At 39.9% G+C, this 19,061-nt stretch overlaps 1 protein-coding gene across 1 annotated transcript in view; it reads left to right on the forward strand.

Annotated features, from left to right (window-relative positions):
• The window catches only part of LOC133454890 (rab9 effector protein with kelch motifs-like), a 34,792-nt gene extending 16,628 nt beyond the window's left edge, over positions 1–18,164 (forward strand). Inside the window, exons 6-7 of the mRNA XM_061733605.1 lie at positions 16,001–16,150; positions 17,839–18,164. Coding sequence (XP_061589589.1) covers positions 16,001–16,150; positions 17,839–18,089 — 401 coding nt within the window. The 3' untranslated portion in view covers positions 18,090–18,164. The remainder of the gene's footprint in view (positions 1–16,000; positions 16,151–17,838) is intronic.
• Positions 18,165–19,061: the final 897 nt, after the last annotated feature.

Raw genomic sequence — 19,061 nt, forward strand, 5'->3', positions numbered from 1 at the left:
TACATTCCCAAAACAAATGCTCAAATGTTCCATCGGTTCTTTTACATCTTAGACATTTTGAAGAGATATCCTTTGAAAGTTTTGTGCATTTTAATTGGAGTTAAATACAGTTTGTGAATACATTTAAAATTATCTTCTTTAACCCTCCGGGACACCTAGGCGCATTTTACGCGCTTTTCACTTTTCATTTTTGGATAATTTTGGCTGAGTTCATCCATATGGCATGAATTTTGGTGAGATTGTGTATTTTTATATGATCTTTATATTTCCAGCTCAGTTCCTACAGTAAGTCTAAAATACACTCTGTAAAATACAATTGTTACACTCTGACCCCTTAGCGCAAAAAACGCGCCATTGAAACCCATTCAAACTTCAATTTTTGATCTCGCTTCCATTAAAGCATAATAAATGCATTTTATTATATCTAGGTGTCAATCTGGTCTTTTGCCTTGGAATTGATCATATTTACTACTCTGAACCAGATTACCTCATTTTTACCATATTTGGCATATGGAGAAAAAACATGCTATTTCCACTGGATGGCACCGTCACAATTCACCCCTCCCCCTCCCTTAATGTGTGTGTGTGTGTGTGTATGTGTGCATGTACAGTTAGTATATGGGTGTGTGTGTGTGTGTGTGTTTGTGTGTGTGTGTGTGTTTGTGTGTGTGTGGTGTGTGTGTGTGTGTGTGTGTGTGTGTGTGACCTTATGACATTATGAGCAAAGGCTTTCAAGTGCCACTGTTTTCATTCATTCACATCGTTTTTGTGCAGAAGTTTAAAGCCCCTCTAAGATTATTTTGTATAAATGCACACCACACACACCTACACAAGAGGTCCATAAACACAAATAAATCCAAACATGGGGCATTTTGAATCACATGAAAGGTGCAGCCATAGAGAGAATCATGCTTTTTGTTGAGTCGTTTACACAGCTGCGACTGCAGCCAAAGTTTATAAAAATGCAACCTGTGGAACTAGTCATTTCTTATTTGGCAAGATGGAGAGAGCCTATTGAGTGCACAACGCTTTGGACATAGCGATGGAGTCTGATTCTGATCGCGGGCAATAGGAATCTGACACAGAGAACACAGATACTACAGACGAGGAACCGGTGTCTGAATCGTCTTCTGAGAGCTTTGATGTGTCATCTGACAGTGAGGAAGATGAGACTTCCAGAAGTGGGGAAATTCAGTGGCAGTGAAATTTGCTTTCATCCTTTGGACCACCGTGGATCCCTCATGGCAACGGGGAAAAAGTTAGCGGAGGAGGCTGTTCATTGAGGAGCTGGGGAAGACTCTTGTAGCTCCACAAATGACAAGGAGACGCCACCTCCCCGCACACCAGCTGCTGCGGCCTTGGTGTTGGTGCTGAACTCAAAGGAGACCCAGGTCCAAGCTCAAGTGCAAGCCCATCCCCACACACCACCCAGAGGAGGAGGCAGTGTGTTTTGAGCACCAGCAACAAACTCCTACGTCTACTCCACCTGCAGAAAGTGCGACAGTCCCATCTGCATGGAGCACTACCAAATTGTTTGCAGCTCCTGCCTCACCTGAACTGACTCACACACACACTCACACACACACACACACACACACACACACACACACACACGCACACGCACACGCACACGCGCACACACACACACACACACACACACACACACACGCACACGCACACACACACACAGTCTCTTTCTCTCTGTCACAATTTTGTTGCTGTTATTGAATGTTATTGAATGTTATTTAGTCAGTTTTGATGTTCCTGGCTCACTGTTCCTGGTTCATTGTTCATTGTTTCACTTCTGGGTAAAAAAGTATGTGTTATAGCTACCTTTTGAAATGCATAAAAAATAATAATGCATGAAGATCAATGTTGCTGCTCTGTGTTCCCTGTGTTGTTCATCTAAAAACATGGCATCATGACAAAAACCTGGCATTTAAAGGGTTAAATCTTTAAAAAATAATGCAGTGATTCTTGAGAAATCGCCTAAAACAGGGTTTGGTTTTTTTTTTAAAACAAAGTTTTGATTACAAACTTTGAAATAATATCATTATAGACCAATGTCTTGGCTGTTCAGCAATGTACTGGGGCCAGCTCCCCAATTTTTACTTTTTTCATAAAATAGACTTTTTTGCAGTCACTTTGTAACATTCGTCACTACCGTCAGATATAATAAAAAGCTCATTTATTGTTATTTATTTAGTCCAATACCAATTAAGAGCTTTTAACCCAATGCCTTGCATTATAGGTACACATCAATTGTGTTAAATGGTAAATATTCACTTTTCTTTACTTTTTATACTGTTTCAAGTGTCTTGCTCCATAGGATCTTACATAATACAACGTTTATCTTTCACCTAAACATGTCAAAAATGCTTTTTTTTTACCTAAAATTACTTTTCCCTACTGAAATAGAATTGTATTTCAATAACCTAGGAGCACTAAAGTAACAAATTACAAACATATGTATTTAAAACAAATAAAAGTCCCTCTGACGGTGGTGACATAAGACCTGACGGTGGTGACACAAATCTGACGGTAGTGACAAGTGACCTCATTACCACTGATGAAGAATTTTGACAGCTTGGCCCCCTGCAGGGGGAGGTCGCCCCAGTCCTACCTCCTGCAGGGCTTTGAACTGGACTCAAGACCTTTTGAGGAAGCTACAACTTGCTACTCAACTTCCTACCCCCCGGGCAGATCCCGACACCTGGAAGTTGGTTCAAACAGACAGGAATCAAGAGAGCACCCCATGGGGTGATTTGGAGGTCTGTGTCAGTCATGCCAAATGTCTGATAATGACATTTGGCCCGATTCACATCCGACTGTAAATTACTTTTTGTCTCTTGCCTGATTAGTGTATTCCTGCATTTGTTAAACTCCTTGTTGTATAAGAATCTGATTACAACCTCACTCGAGGTCAGCATTTCTACCAGACCTCTGGCCTGTGTAGACACGCTCACCGCCGGCTCAATAAAACCTCATAAAAAACCACAAAGCGGACTTCTGAACTGGTTTGATAAATTCCACAACAATTTGGTGCCCGTTGACCCGGATGACAATAGACCTTCGATGGAAACTCCTGTTCCAGAACAACGGCGCAATCAGCGACTCTATCTAAAATTTTATTGGTAAGGGATCCACTTAAAAATCCTAAATTATTGTTGCTGAGTTGTTGTCGAAAGTCTGTGAATTGGAGTGCCGGAGAATGGTTGACGTCATCCTGAGATTTTAGGTAAGTCCGCTGTGTGGTTGTGAAGGTTATTTTATTATTTTGTGTTATTGGGAACGTTATTGTAGAGATGTTTTTAGGAACGCTGGCAATTTCATAACACTTGAATTTGATTGTGTTGTGAGAATGTTCTGCTTCTCCTGCCTTAAGAATCTGACTCGCTCTTCTAAAAAAGGTTTAATATCTCAGGTAACATTAAAGAGAGAAATGGCCAAGAGCGCCATGGTTGGTCTGGTACCAATAAAAAGATAGTCCAGGGGGACTATTCTTATGCATATGCAGGACGTGGGGTCCGTAAGTGTTGGAACATTGATATATTTGTGAGAAATAGACATAATGTATGTAGAGAAACTGTTTTATTTTATAAGTCGGGATGACACGCTCTCCCAAAATGAGGTATATTTCATTTCTGCAAGAATCGACTTGCTCTTCTTGCACCAACAGGAATGATTTGTATGCTCTGTCAAGTGAAGTTTTTCAGTTCTTTAAATACATGTATGGTAATCACGGTACCGATAGTTTTATTTGTTAGTTTTGTTTGTTACTCAGTTAGTATTAAATATTGTTAAAATAACTAAAAAGCACTTCAAACTCCCTCAGATTTTTGGAGGGATGAAGGTAGACGCCGTAATGCAGAATCTCAAATAGCTTCGCTTACTGATCAAAATAAAAAGCTGATGGCTAGAAGGATTTAAAAACACAACGCAGACGAAAAAGAAATTAGAGAACCAGTTAAATGATAAAATCAAAACCTTTATCCGATGAAACTGATTAAAGAATCAAATGACGATGACACTTCTGATGACGACTGGATTTTACAAAAATCCAAGATCTGTTGCCTACAAAATTTGGAGCCAAATAATGGTAAGAGATTTTAAATTAATAAACAAAATGGCTAGAGGAAACAGCGGTTAAACTAACTTTGCCACATGATTTGAAAAGTAAAGTACTTGATGCGCAAAGTACTTGATGCTTGTAGAATTCCCTTTTAATCCCACAGCTGTTGCCAAAATCACACCAGAGCAAGCTCAGACTTTTTTTTCACAGTATTTATTGCCTTAACAGTTCAAAGGGAAAATTGATAATCCCAGGGAACTTTATGCTAAAACAATTTTGACAGCAAAAGAGAATTGTGGTCTGTCACGAGATCAGATTGATGGATTCCCTCCAGGGTACATGCAAAATATATATTTGCTAATTGCCCTCCACAAAGGGTAGGCCTGGATAACGCAAAAAAGAATCTGAAATGTATGAAAATACTAATGTCTTTTTCAAAAGTGTTTCCTACACAGGTTGAGCGCTGAGAGGAGGCGCAGAGGAAACAGCCAATGATCGGCTCCCATTGGGGTGAGCCAAATCAGAGCATCCCAATTTACATAATCGTATCCTGCCTATGGTAACTTCATCATGGAAGTGCATGGAAATCTGTCTGTGGCCTACTATAACGTCTCTGAATGCATGTATAACTAATCTCTAACTAGAGGTGTCAAGTAACGAAGTACAAATACCTCATTACCTTACTTAAGTAGAACTTTTGGTTGTGTATGCTTCACAGGAGTAATTATTTTTTAGACGGTTTTTACTTTTACTCCTTACATTTTCACGCAATTATCTTTACTTTTTACTCCTTACGTTTTAAAAACAGCCTCCTTACTCTACTTCATTTCGGCCTTTAAAAAAACTATCCAGTTAAATTGTGCCATCCGGATAGAGTGAATTTGGTTGTGGTTGGATGAGAAGTATAAACATATTTGGTTTGTACGTGTCTGGTCTCTGAAACACATGTTAATGCTCAATAATGCACATATATGGTTCTTTAATATATTTGCATTATACTAAGATGCATTCATTTTCAATGGCTTTTAGCCTTAATGGTTTTTCCCCGCTTATATTACTTTTACTTTTATACTTCAAGTACTTTTGAAACCAGTACTTTATACTTTTACTTGAGAAAAATAAAAATAAATAAATTTTGAGTTGATACTTCAACTTCTACAATACTTCAACTTCTACAGGAGTATTTTTGAACTCTAATATCTATACTTCTACCTGAGTAATGAATGAGAATACTTTTGACACCTCTGTCTTTAACACTCGTCCTGACTTTTCCTGTTTTCCTCACTGACGGCTCTGCTTATAAAAATGGAATACCATACGCAGGTTATACAATTTGTGATAATTCTTAATTGTTGAAAGCGCCCCCCTCTCCAGCTCCACCCAAGTAGATGAAACTATATACTGATCAAAAGGTAAAACTGTTACAATCTATACAGATTCCAGATATGCTTTTGGTTGTGTATATTGTATCTTATAGATTTTATATATTGTGGGCGAACCGAGCATTTATCGCATCCTCGGAGATAAATGTGGTTAATTGATTGGTGAACTGTTACAAGCCTGTCAACTACCTTCATCTATTGCTTTGTTAAATGTGAAGCCCACACCCAGTCCAACCCTGTTTTCACTAGGCAATGCTTCAGCTGACCATGCAGCAAAAGAAACTGCCAAATTTGGCTTACCTGTCTATGTAAAACTTTGCCCTTCTATACCCGCTAACGACCTGGTTTCTCCTAATGATGTAGCCCTCCTACAAGAAGACTACTGAGGTGAAGAAAAAACGGATTGTAGCATTCCCATGGTTGTAAAAATGTAAATAATTTGTGGGTCAGCAACGACGGCCGCGTTGTGAAACCCACATCCTTTTACGCGTAAATAGCATGCATGTCGCATAGCTGATCACAGTTAGCAATCACAGATGAGAAAAAGGGGGAATGTGTCAGATAGTGTTGAAAGACTGATAAGCTCCAAGATTTGCATCCTATAAAAATATTGCAAACATTATCAACACTTCCCCCCACCGTGACTTTTTTTTTTAAGCTCTGCAAATAGACATTATGTGAGGGATATGAAATTATTCTTGTATGAAAATGTTCATGTATGAAAATGTTTTTGTATGTGCAGAGAATTTTAAACTGGACTTAAATGGACAATGTTGACACCTGTTAACACCCATTAGGAAGCACAAAACTCACGCTTCATGAAAGGATTATGGGTAGACCTATGACCATACCAAGCAATTCAGTTCTGTATATATGAAGAAGATGGACTTCCATGCCATGGATGAATCCATGATATCATTCTGTTGTACTCTAAACTTTTGCTGTCCAGTCAATCCACAGACAAGTAAAAGCTGTCCAGTCTCCTCCTAGTCACAAACCGTGCCATAACCTCCAACCCGGCAACTGGGTCTGTGTCAGGGAGTTCCGACGGAAAAACGCCCTGAAACCTCGCTGGTCTAAACCTCAACACGTCCTGCTCACCACCAACACCGCCGTCAAGTGTGAGGGGCGTCTAACCTGGTTCCACGCATCCCACTGCAAGAACACAACTCCTCGACCATGCAGCGGAAACCAGCCGATTCCTTCTTCTTCCTGCCCGGAAGTAGCTGAGCTCCAGCACCTGGGACCTCTGCAGAGGAGCAGGGGAGCAGGGGAGCAAAGGAGCAGCACAGGCCAAACTGTGACTCCACATGCTCTCCTTCTGAAGAACCGCTTGTTAAGCCTAAAACCAGCCAAAATCCACTATTATAGCTACCTTGCTACAATGGTTAATCGCTGTTCCATACCTCTACCAAAGGATGTTTACTGGATTTGTGGCGTGAAGGCTTGTGAATATCTTCCAAACGGTTGGTGTGGAATATGTGGTCTGGGCCATGCGGTACCAGCCATGAGAATCGTTCACATTGTTAGAAGAGAATTGTACACACACACACAAACACCATGGACAAGATTTTTTGGTGCCCTCGTTCCAAATTACGGAGTCATGGCAGCTTTGGAACAGATAAGATATTTATCCCATGCAGTTGAAGATTAGCCAACACCACTGCAAAAGACATGCCTATGCTCTCACAAGAAATGACTGCTTTAGGGATGATGGATTTATTAGCTTCTCAAGGGGGAACTTGTGCTGTCATTAAAACTGAATGTTGTACATTTATACCCGCAATGCCACAGTCCAAGAAATAACGCATCACTTGAAAGACATTGCTAAAACGTTACATACAACTGTCGCAACTAGTTTTTTGATTGCTTTAAAGAACAGTTAGGACACGTTGGTTACTTGATATTTGAATTTGTTTTGTTGGCTTGTTGTTATTTGACTTCTGATCACATGTTTAAGGTTCACTTGCAAAATACTCCACTGTAATTCAACAAAAAAAAAAAAAAAAAAAAAATTGTGAATTGATGAAGAATTTTGACAGCTTGGCCCCCTGCAGGGGGAGGTCGCCCCAGTCCTACCTCCTGCAGGGCTTTGAACTGGACTCAAGACCTTTTGAGGAAGCTACAACTTGCTACTCAACTTCCTACCCCCCGGGCAGATCCCGACACCTGGAAGTTGGTTCAAACAGACAGGAATCAAGAGAGCACCCCATGGGGTGATTTGGAGGTCTGTGTCAGTCATGCCAAATGTCTGATAATGACATTTGGCCCGATTCACATCCGACTGTAAATTACTTTTTGTCTCTTGCCTGATTAGTGTATTCCTGCATTTGTTAAACTCCTTGTTGTATAAGAATCTGATTACAACCTCACTCGAGGTCAGCATTTCTACCAGACCTCTGGCCTGTGTAGACACGCTCACCGCCGGCTCAATAAAACCTCATAAAAAACCACAAAGCGGACTTCTGAACTGGTTTGATAAATTCCACAACACCACATATAACTCCAAAATATAAACCAACACTCAATGCCTCTTTGTTTTACAACTTTATTTAACAATCAATAAAACACAGAACAAGTATGAGCACCTAGATACACATTTGATGGGGAATTTGAAGTACAATTAAGTGATCAAAGTCATCAAATCAGAGTGAAGAATATATCCATTACCGTTGGAAAATAATGTTATCGCGGACATTGTAAACTTCCATCCAGTGCATGTAAACTCTATATTAAAGGAGCTGTATGTAAGAGCAATAATAAAACGAATCATAAAATGACCCCGATATGTCAACAGACATTTAAAAATCATGTTCATTTCAAATACTTATGTCACTGACAACAGCACTCAAGCCAGGATATTCCAGTTTAAAAAGAGGAGTTGCAGCCCTCAACTGATGTTTATGTTGAAGCTCCACCCTCCACCTATCTCCCAATCACCAAGTCAGTATTGTTTCTGAAGCTCCACCCTCCACCTATCTCCCAATCACAAAGTCAGTATTGTTTCTGAAGCTCCACCCTCCACCTATCTCCCAATCACCAAGTCAGTATTGTTTCTGAAGCTCCACCCTCCACCTATCTCCCAATCACCAAGTCAGTATTGTTTCTGAAGCTCCACCCTCCACCTATCTCCCAATCACAAAGTCAGTATTGTTTCTGAAGCTCCACCCTCCACCTATCTCCCAATCACCAAGTCAGTATTGTTTCTGAAGCTCCACCCTCCACCTATCTCCCAATCACCAAGTCAGTATTGTTTCGGCATCCGGGTTGCCAGCTCGGCTCTAATTATCGCAGCCATGGCAGCCTACGTTCCTGCTGCATTCTGCAGCCTACCTGGCAACCTCTGGTCGGAGGGAGGAGGGGGAGGGTACACGCCGCTCAACAATATTTTGAAAGTGACTGCAGTACCAGTTTTGGCCCTTTTTTACAGACGGCTCCTTTAAACAAATAGGCCTATTAAAGAGCAGATGACCAATAATATTTAAGCAATAGGGATTATCAATAATAAAATTACCATTTATATTTATAACTAATCATCATCTAAGTAAAAAGGAAAAATGGTGGTGACAATAGGATCACTGATATCATGTTGAACTGGAATAAAGTGGACCTCAACCATCAAATAAAATAAATTGAATTTAAAATTCTTGTTTTATTGACAGAATAGCTCTGACATCAATCTGAACTATAAGATGGTGTAATGCCAAACTCGATCTACTTCATACGGATGAGCAGAACAGATCATTTCAAAGGACTCAGTATTCTGTGTAAACATCACAAAACAGATCTAGCACGAAAATAATCTCTCGTCTGAATTTCCTTTGCATATTCCTTGACTCTGCCCGTATGTGGTGTATGTGTTTCTCCTCTATGTAGTCCATGACTTCATTAGACAGACTGTATATCTCCCTTGTCCTGCTTGCACGACCTGGTGCAGATGGTTCCTCAAGTTTGACCAGAATATGTTCAAATGGTATGAAGCACATATCCCTTCTCCCTTCAACCTGTTTTGGACTGAATCGTGTGTTAGGCCCATGAGGATGGAAAAATGCCACCTGTACATCTTCATGCTGAGCATCCACCGTTACTGCCTTTCCCAACCACCAGTTGTTGTAATAAATCCCTTCAAGCCAATCTCCGCAATGAACTGGATCAGCAGATAGATCAGCTATAGTCCCATCAGGAAGTGGAACCCTGCTGGTTGGCGTTTCATCCTCCCCATGCTTGTGGCTCGCTCTCCTCTTCCTGCTCCATGTCCTCCATGAGCACTGCCAGAGGACTTTTCTTTTTCTTTTGCGGTGGTCCATCATCAAAGTCCTTGCCCCTGGGTGTGTTGGCCATCAACTGGAATGTCGTAGGGCTGAAACATGCAAATCTCTGGTTCACTGCAGAAACATGACAGTGATCTGCAGCTGATCTCATACTCTTTTTGGTTTGTCGAGATGACCTGATGAATTTTCCTAGTGGCAGGTACAGCTTTTAGGGCCCGATTTAGGAGTGCATCAAATGGTGGCATATCAGCTTCAGTTATAATGTAGAGCTTGGTACTGCAAAGACTCCTCCCAACCATGTCATGGAAGACAATGCCATCCACAATGTCCTTCCCCCTCAGTATAAGGCTATCAGCAGTCATTTTCACAGTTCCTCCAATCCCGTCTGGGGCTCCCTTCCCATGTGAGGTTGGGAAGAAGTTCCAGGTCGTTCTCTGGAAACCTAGAGTTGGAGGGACACTGCAGAGAAGTGAAAAGTTTTTCTTGTTTTTGTACTGCTTGCTGGGGCCATCTGACCAGAAGTGAATAGTATCAACTTTCGGAAACTTCAAACGAATGTCTCTTAGGATTGGTTCCATGTGACTCCAAATGGCAGCAGCATCCTGTCGCTTGGATTATGATACTGTGCAAAATGCTGCCTTCTCTCCTTTAGTGTAGTACATCCCAGGGTGTAGGTTGAGCATTGGAAGGTTCTGACCAGTGAAATGTGACAGGGAAGGCACACCTCACCCCAAGGGATTGGGCGATAGGCCGAAGATAAACGTCCTCAATACCATTCAGTTTATCCCTTCATAAAGATGAAATGTTGCTATTCTCATTAACAAAAACAGATAAAATAAAAATAAATTAAAAACCAAAAACTATAATTGCCCTAATTGTGGTCAAAAACTATATTGAATCCTTTTTTAGGGACCATTTGGAGGTTATTGTCACCACCGTCAGACTGTATGTCACCACCGTCAGGCAGAAAGTCTGACAGTAGTGACATCTGACGGTAGTGACAAAAATCTACTCTTTTTCATGCTATGCAGAGCTTGTCCACATTAGCCATCTTGTTTTCACTCTGTTGCTAGATACCACAAGACCTCTTCTTAAATATTAAACATTTATGTTATCATTTTATTTTATTTTATATACACAAAAAATACGGTGGTGACATGTTATGGTTGCGACGGTACCAGTTTGAAATAATATGTACAGGTTTTAGAGAAAATGGCAAACTTACAGGAGCTTGAGTGATCTTCTACCATGCTGAAGAAGTGAAGATTTCCAATGGGGGTCCTCAGGAATATAGTGAACCTTGTATTTGCCTGATTTTATTGATTTTACAAAAAGTCTGACGGTAGTGACAGGAGGTCGGGGACACATTTTCAACTACCAAAAAATTATAGTTTTTATTTTTCAAAATGCACTTTTTGTATTTTTTCATACATATAACAATAAACTCTTCAATCTGGTAAGGTTATTATTACATTTTAGAATTAATTTAAGTTTTTTTAATCAAATTGAAATGATGAGGTCCCATCTGGGGACAGCTGATTTCAAAGGCCATGGGCACGCATGATGTCATAAAACTATTAAAATTGAAAATCTACCAATAAACCCCTTTCATTTAAGTATGAAAAAACATCTGATTATAAATATGATTAGTGTTTTATATGAAAATGTGATTAATTTCAAGCAGAATAAGCCTTTTTAATGGTGAGACCTGTTTTGGGCGAATTTTCAAGAATCACTGAATGAATATTTGATATTAATACTTAGGTCAGATATTGGTGAAACAAATTAGCTCAATAAAAGTGGAATATAATATTAATGTATAATATGTTTTATAGCTACCTTATGAAAAGCGCATTTTTTGCGCTAAGGGGTCAAAGTGTGAGTATTTGACACTGCACAAAAAATAATAATGCATGAAAATCAATATTGCTACTCATCATTGACATATCCCAGGCTGTAATAACCCAAAACAAAAAAATCTACTTTGCATGTAGTATATTGAAAATAATTCAATTTTTCTGTTTTTTTCATCTAAAAACATGGTGGCATCGTGACAAAAACCTGGCATTTAAAGGGTTAAATCTTTAAAAAATCATGAATATTTGATATCAATACTTAGGTCAGATATTGTTGAAAGAAATTAGCTCAATCAAAGTGGAATATAATATTAATGTATAATATTTTTTATAGCTACCTTATGAAAAGCGCGTTTTCTGCGCAAAGGGGTCAGAGTGTAACTATTTGACACTGCACAAAAAATAATAATGCATGAAAATCAATGTTGCTACTCATCATTGACATATCCCAGGCTGTAATAACCCAAAACAAAAAAATCTACTTTGCATGTAGTATATTGAAAATAATTCAATTTTTCTGTTTTTTTCATCTAAAAACATGGTGGCATCGTGACAAAAACCTGGCATTTAAAGGGTTAAATCTTTAAAAAATCATGAATATTTGATATCAATACTTAGGTCAGATATTGGTGAAAGAAATTAGCTCAATTAAAGTAGAATATAATATTAATGTATAATATGTTTTATAGCTACCTTATGAAAAGCGCGTTTTCTGCGCGAAGGGGTCAGAGTGTAACTATTTGACACTGCACAAAAAATAATAATGCATGAAAATCAATGTTGCTACTCATCATTGACATATCCCAGGCTGTAATAACCCAAAACAAAAAAATCTACTTTGCATGTAGTATATTGAAAATAATTCGATTTTTCTGTTTTTTTCATCTAAAAACATGGTGGCATCGTGACAAAAACCTGGCATTTAAAGGGTTAAATCTTTAAAAAATCATGAATATTTGATATCAATACTTAGGTCAGATATTGGTGAAAGAAATTAGCTCAATTAAAGTAGAATATAATATTAATGTATAATATGTTTTATAGCTACCTTATGAAAAGCGCGTTTTCTGCGCGAAGGGGTCAGAGTGTAACTATTTGACACTGCACAAAAAATAATAATGCATGAAAATCAATGTTGCTACTCATCATTTACATATCCCAGGCTGTAATAACCCAAAACAAAAAAATCTACTTTGCATGTAGTATATTGAAAATAATTCAATTTTTCTGTTTTTTTCATCTAAAAACATGGTGGCATCGTGACAAAAACCTGGCATTTAAAGGGTTAAATCTTTAAAATATCATTAATATTTGATATCAACACTTAGGTCAGATATTGGTGAAAGAAATTAGCTCAATCAAAGTGGAATATAATATTAATGTATAATATGTTTTATAGCTACCTTATGAAAAGCGCGTTTTCTGCGCGAAGGGGTCAGAGTGTAACTATTTGACACTGCACAAAAAATAATAATGCATGAAAATCAATGTTGCTACTCATCATTGACATATCCCAGGCTGTAATAACCCAAAACAAAAAAATCTACTTTGCATGTAGTATATTGAAAATAATTCAATTTTTCTGTTTTTTTCATCTAAAAACATGGTGGCATCGTGACAAAAACCTGGCATTTAAAGGGTTAAATCTTTAAAATATCATTAATATTTGATATCAACACTTAGGTCAGATATTGGTGAAAGAAATTAGCTCAATTAAAGTGGAATATAATATTAATGTGTAATATGTTTTATAGCTACCTTATGAAAAGCGCGTTTTCTGCGCGAAGGGGTCAGAGTGTAACAATTATTAAAGGTGTCCCGGAGGGTTAATGTTATTACTAGTAAATGGAAAATGTATTTTTTCACATATATTTAACCAAGTATTTTCTTCTTTTTTTTTTTTTTTTTTTTCTCACCTTGTCTGCACACATATTATTGATTGATACCATGACGGTGGGGGAGGGGGTGGGGGGGTGACGACATCCACTGCCAATCCAGGAAGCAGGAACACACGGAGACACACGTCAAGCACTGGAAATCTGCAACAAAAAAAACCACAAACAAAGCACGAAACCGGCACGGAGCCATCCAAAACACGAACAGCAATCGACCTAAATCTTGAGATCTGATCGCAGTCTGAGTCTGAGCTAAGCTATCGCTACCGCTACCTAAACCCAAAAACTAGAGAGCCAGCATGCAGGTGAACAAGCCAGTGTGTATGTCTATGTGTGTGTGTGTGTATGTATATGATCATGCATGTGTGTGTGTGTGTGTGTGTGTGTGTGTGTGTGTGTGTGTGTGTGTGTGTGTGTGTGTGTGTGTGTGTGTGTGTGTGTGTGTGTGTGTGTATGCATGTGACTAAATGACTATGTGTGTGTGTGTGTGTGTGTGTGTGTGTGTGTGTGTGTGTGTGTGTGTGTGTGTGTGTGTGTAATAAACCAAACAAAGCTCCACCTGAAGTGTATCTATAGTGGGGGAAGGGGGGGAGCAACCCCGCCACCCGTGAGACCAGAGGCCGACAAGGAAGAGCCCGGAACCCAGGCCACCGGCAACCCCACAGAGGGGAGAAGTAGGAGGGAGGCAACCCACCGCCTGCGAGGCCCCCCCCCCACCCGGCGGCGGCCGAGGGGGCCCGCGGGCGGGGCCCCCACGGCGCGGAAAGAAGCAGCCAGGGATCCCGCGGCGGCGGACCGCGACCCAGGCAATCCCCGGCCACCCGGTCCGGGCCGGACACGCGGCCAGGAGGCCCTCACCCTTCAGGCCAACGACCCCCACCCGGCAGGGGGCCAGCCTGCCCGGAGAGACAGAGCCACCCCGGCCGCCGACGCGGGCAGGCGCACCCGTCCCCCACGAAAGTGGCCCTCCAAGACCAGAGGGGCGCCCCGCCGTAGAGGCAGCGGGGGGGACCGGAGACGGGCCCGGAGAGAGGGAACCCCCCAACAAGGCGACACCCGCGCAGGCCCGACAACGGAGGGCCCCAGACCCAGGCATCCCATTCATTCATCCATTCACCTATCCGATACCTATACTAATAATAATATAATATACTATACATAATAATAATAATAATACTAATAATAATACTAATAATAATAATAATAATAATAACCATCTTTGTATAATATAATATTGATAAATTATTAAGTTTTTGATGTCCTGCCAATGGAGGCTCAAATCCTCCATGGCAGGACCCTTCCATACCGCATTCTCACCAACACAGACATACAATCACGCACCGTTTCCCCCTCCCCGGGGGGATCCAGCACCGCCAGAAGGCACCCCAGGCTGCACGGCGGGCCCCGCCAGGCCCGGGTAACCCGACCCACCCTCCCAGGCCCAGGCCGGTGAGGGAACCGGCCTGGGCCAAGTATTTTCGGCCAAGTATTTTCTTCAAAGACCATCCCCAACTCCTTCCCCCATATCTTCACTAAAGTTTGGAAAGATGACAAAATATTATAAAACTCACTGATCTTCCCTTTAATTGTATACGAGGTTATCAATATATTCTCTATTTCAGAAAACCATAGTTGGATTTAATTTGCTTTGATAAGTGATTGAACAATGTATTTTAAATATTTAAAAAAGTGTTTGTCAGGAATGTTGTATAATATACAGCATATTATGTATAAACCTGTATAATATACACCAGAGGTGTCAAATGTGCGGCCAGCGAGAAGTTTCAGACGCAAAAAACCGAAATGTTAATTTACTAAAAAGGAAGGTATAAATATTTGCCATGAATCGCAGCATATCCCATAATATATTTCATAGTTTTCTAGAATGCATTTACCAATTTTATTTCTTTGTAGACGGTCGTTTATTTTTATTAACTGAATACTTTTATATATTTTCGCAGGAAAAATATCACTGCTAAAAAAGGTGATAGTAGATATTTATTGGGAGAATTTCAGTTTTGAATACGAGGATAGTGACAAAGTAAAACAGTTAAAAAAGAAGTGCTGACTTTTTCAGCACACTGGCGTAAATATCTGCGCCAATTTTTAAAAATAAATACACTTAATTGTACTGGAAAAATCTCTAAATCACAAAAAAAAAAAACACTCTCGGATGTAATAAGAAAGATTTAGCTTTTAATTACATTTCCTATAAAAAAGCGAAATATAAAAAAAACACACTTGTTTCTGTTTATCTTTGTAAAATGATATTAAAAGTATCTTACATAATTTAGAGTGTAAAAAAAGTGCATATTTCCTTTAAAATTAAATAAACTGATATTGGATTAGATAACAATAGTAAAAAAAAAGAATTAGAAATAAGATTTTCCGCACCGTTTTTGTTATTTTGAGCGTGCGACCCGCCAGAAAAAAATTGGTCAAATCCGTCCCGCCAAGAGAAATGAGTTTGACACCCCTGATCTACAACATAATATGCATATTATGTATAAACGTGTGTTTGAAGGAACAATGAAGTGGAAGAAAGTCCAGACCAGAGGAGACGTCCCCCCCGGCGTGGCCTCCCATGCGGCCGTGGTGAAGGACAAACACATCTATATCTTTGGTGGGATGACGACGGACGGGGCCACAAACCTCATGTACAGATTTGACTCTGGTAAACCGTGTTTTAAATCACTTATCCACTTGATTTATAGGTCACTGAAACCATCTGACTGACCTGTGACCTGCTTTATAGTACAGCAGATTAGTGAAACAATACTTCACTTTGGTAAAGAAGCAGAACATTTGGCACAGATTCTCTCCAAGGTTTAACTCTTTAGGAAAAAGGCGCGTGCCACTCAAAATTCCAAGATGGCGGCCCCTCAAATCCAAGATATCCGCCCGAAAACGTGCCTTTTCCTTTATAACTCAAAATGCCTGGGTTTTAAGCCCCATAAATATATCAAAGTTTAATATAAAGTTGGGTATTGTGGACATTTTGGTACCAAGTGCATGTCTGTATCCAATACAGTTCTTGAGATATATACCTGGAAAAGTGAGAATTTTGTAAGATTGATTGTTGTTACGAGAGTATGGATTTATGAAAATGTTACTCTCATAACCTGATACTTTGCACAAGGACTCTAAAATAATCCAAACACTAATCCAAATAATCCAAACCCGCAGGTTTAACTAAGCCGGATAGGCAGACAAAGCAGCGCACTCGGACAGAAGGTTGAGGCTTGAAAAAAAGGCTGTACAAACAAGCTGAAGAAACACCTACAACAGGCTGGTTGATTTCTTCTCTAATTCTCGTGATTTTACTGTTAAAGAAGCTCATAAAGTCTTCACTACTGAGAGCTGCAGGAATGCACGGCTCAACAGAGTATACACAGAATTTCACTAAGAAGAGGTCTCACCAGTCTCCTAGTGCCTTCCCTGGCTCGGGGATCTCGTCACCTGGACTTCCTGGAACAGCGCAGGATTAACTTTGCCCCGTCCCTGAAGTCGGAACGGCTGTCGACAGGTTTAGATGGCCTGTTGAACCTACGCCGCCCCAATTGTCAGAGCTTGAGAGATCCCGGGTTTCGGCACCAAATGTTGGGTCCCTAAATCAACATAACATAAATTCATAACTTAGGAAAGACACAGAGACTGTAGAATGAGTTTTTAAGGCCTTCTGCAGAAGTGGAGAGGAGAGCAGAGGAGTGCAGGACCCGCAGGCCCTCACAGAGTACTCCTAAGCTCTTCTCTCCAAAATCTTCTTGCAGCATGACGCTTTTATTTGAGAAAACGGTGACAGGAATGACCATTTTAAGACAGCCAAAGGTAGACAGTGGATGGACAATGGGAGGAAACAGATGGTCACACATGTGACATTTTCAGTTAAAGAGCAACTAATCTGTGGTATGCAGAAACAAACAGACATCCTTAAAAAACACAAAGGGTCAAGGGGTCAACTAAAAACAGGAACTCTGTTGGGGGTTTTGAACAGATGGTCCAACTGACAATGGGACAGTTGTGGGACAGCCGACACCCCTGACGGAACACAGGAAGTGCTGCCCTGTCATCTGTTAACATGTGATAAGCATGTGAACAACAGGCAGTTCTCCAAGCTGACTTGACTCTGATAGTTTTCATAAGGACAAACTAATTCAGAAGTTTAATTAATCTCACAGCCGCCATCTTGGAATTTTGAGTGGCACGCACCTTTTTCCTTGGAGAGAATCTGTGCCAAATGTTCTGCTTCTTTACCAAAGTGAAGTATCGTTTCACTAACCTGCTGTACTATTATAGGTCACTGAAACATCTGACTGATCCGTGAGCTGCTTTAAACCTTCTGCTTTAAACCTTCTGTTACAGACACAAACATCTGGGTCCTGCTCAGGTTTACGGGAGCGCTGCCGGCGAGCCGCCTGGACCATTCCATGTGCCTGGTGCCCTGGAGGCCGAGTGGAGAGACGGAGACCCGGGCCGAGGCCTCGGAGACGGAGACCCGGGCCGGCCGGCCCGAGGCCTCGGAGACGGAGACGAGGCATCTGGCCTTCGTGTTCGGGGGGATGGACACCCGGGGGAACGTTCACCACGACTGTGTCGTGACTGTTGTGAAGTGATGGGAAACACTGCAAACACTCAACATCCTACCAGGAATATTTGTCTTATTTCTAGTTAAAATGTTTCATTTTTAGTCAAAAAAGATCTCATTACATTTAAAACAAGACTCATTACCATAAAAATAACTTATTTGACAATTTTCACCTGTTTCAAGTAAATTTTCACTTGAAATAAGTAGAAAAATCTGCCATGTCCTTTTTTTTTCTTCCTCTTTTTCTCTTTTTTCATCTTTTTTTCCTCTTTTTTTCTCTTTTTCCTCTTTTTTTTCCTCTTTTTTTTATGCCTGTTCGAAGTAAAATCTTGAAATAAGTAGAAAAATCTAATCAAACAGGAGAAAATTGTTGTTTTTTTCAGTGATGAGTCTTGTTTTAAGTTTAATGGGATTTTTTTTTTGACTAAAAATGAGACATTTTAACTAGAAATAAGACAAATATTCCTGGTAAGATTTTGAGTTTTTGCAGTGCATTGTTTTGACACAGTTTTATACTTAAAAAGAGTTGGAAAAGAAATGAATTACCTCATAAAAGACGATAAGAATGTTAAGACATTTAAATATTAATATCTTTCTTAGATTCCAAAATAAATGAATACATCACAAGTAACAGTTTGCATCAAATGTTTGTTAGATGTGTTTCCAGAGGTTTAATGATCAAAAACACATCTGTAAATACGTCAATAAACGCTTCCAACCACCCACTTTTCTGCCTTTGCACTTATTAATGCTCAATTAAGGTTGTTTTTTTACCAGGATTTAATTTCTTTTGTGGCTGTTCATATTAGTGTTTTAAATACCGGTATGTCTTATATTGGAAATCTTTGTGAACAGGCTTATGTTTTGAAGTGACCCACATCTGTAATCTGTCAGGTGGATGAGCAGATGTTTGGGCTGATTATGGGACGGATGATACTGGAACCCAACTGTGAGTTTTGATGTTTTAATATTTGTTTTATGGCCGTATCAATGAACTTGG

The sequence above is a fragment of the Cololabis saira genome, chromosome 11, assembly GCF_033807715.1.
Source record: "Cololabis saira isolate AMF1-May2022 chromosome 11, fColSai1.1, whole genome shotgun sequence".
In the NCBI taxonomy this organism is placed as follows: domain Eukaryota; kingdom Metazoa; phylum Chordata; class Actinopteri; order Beloniformes; family Belonidae; genus Cololabis; species Cololabis saira.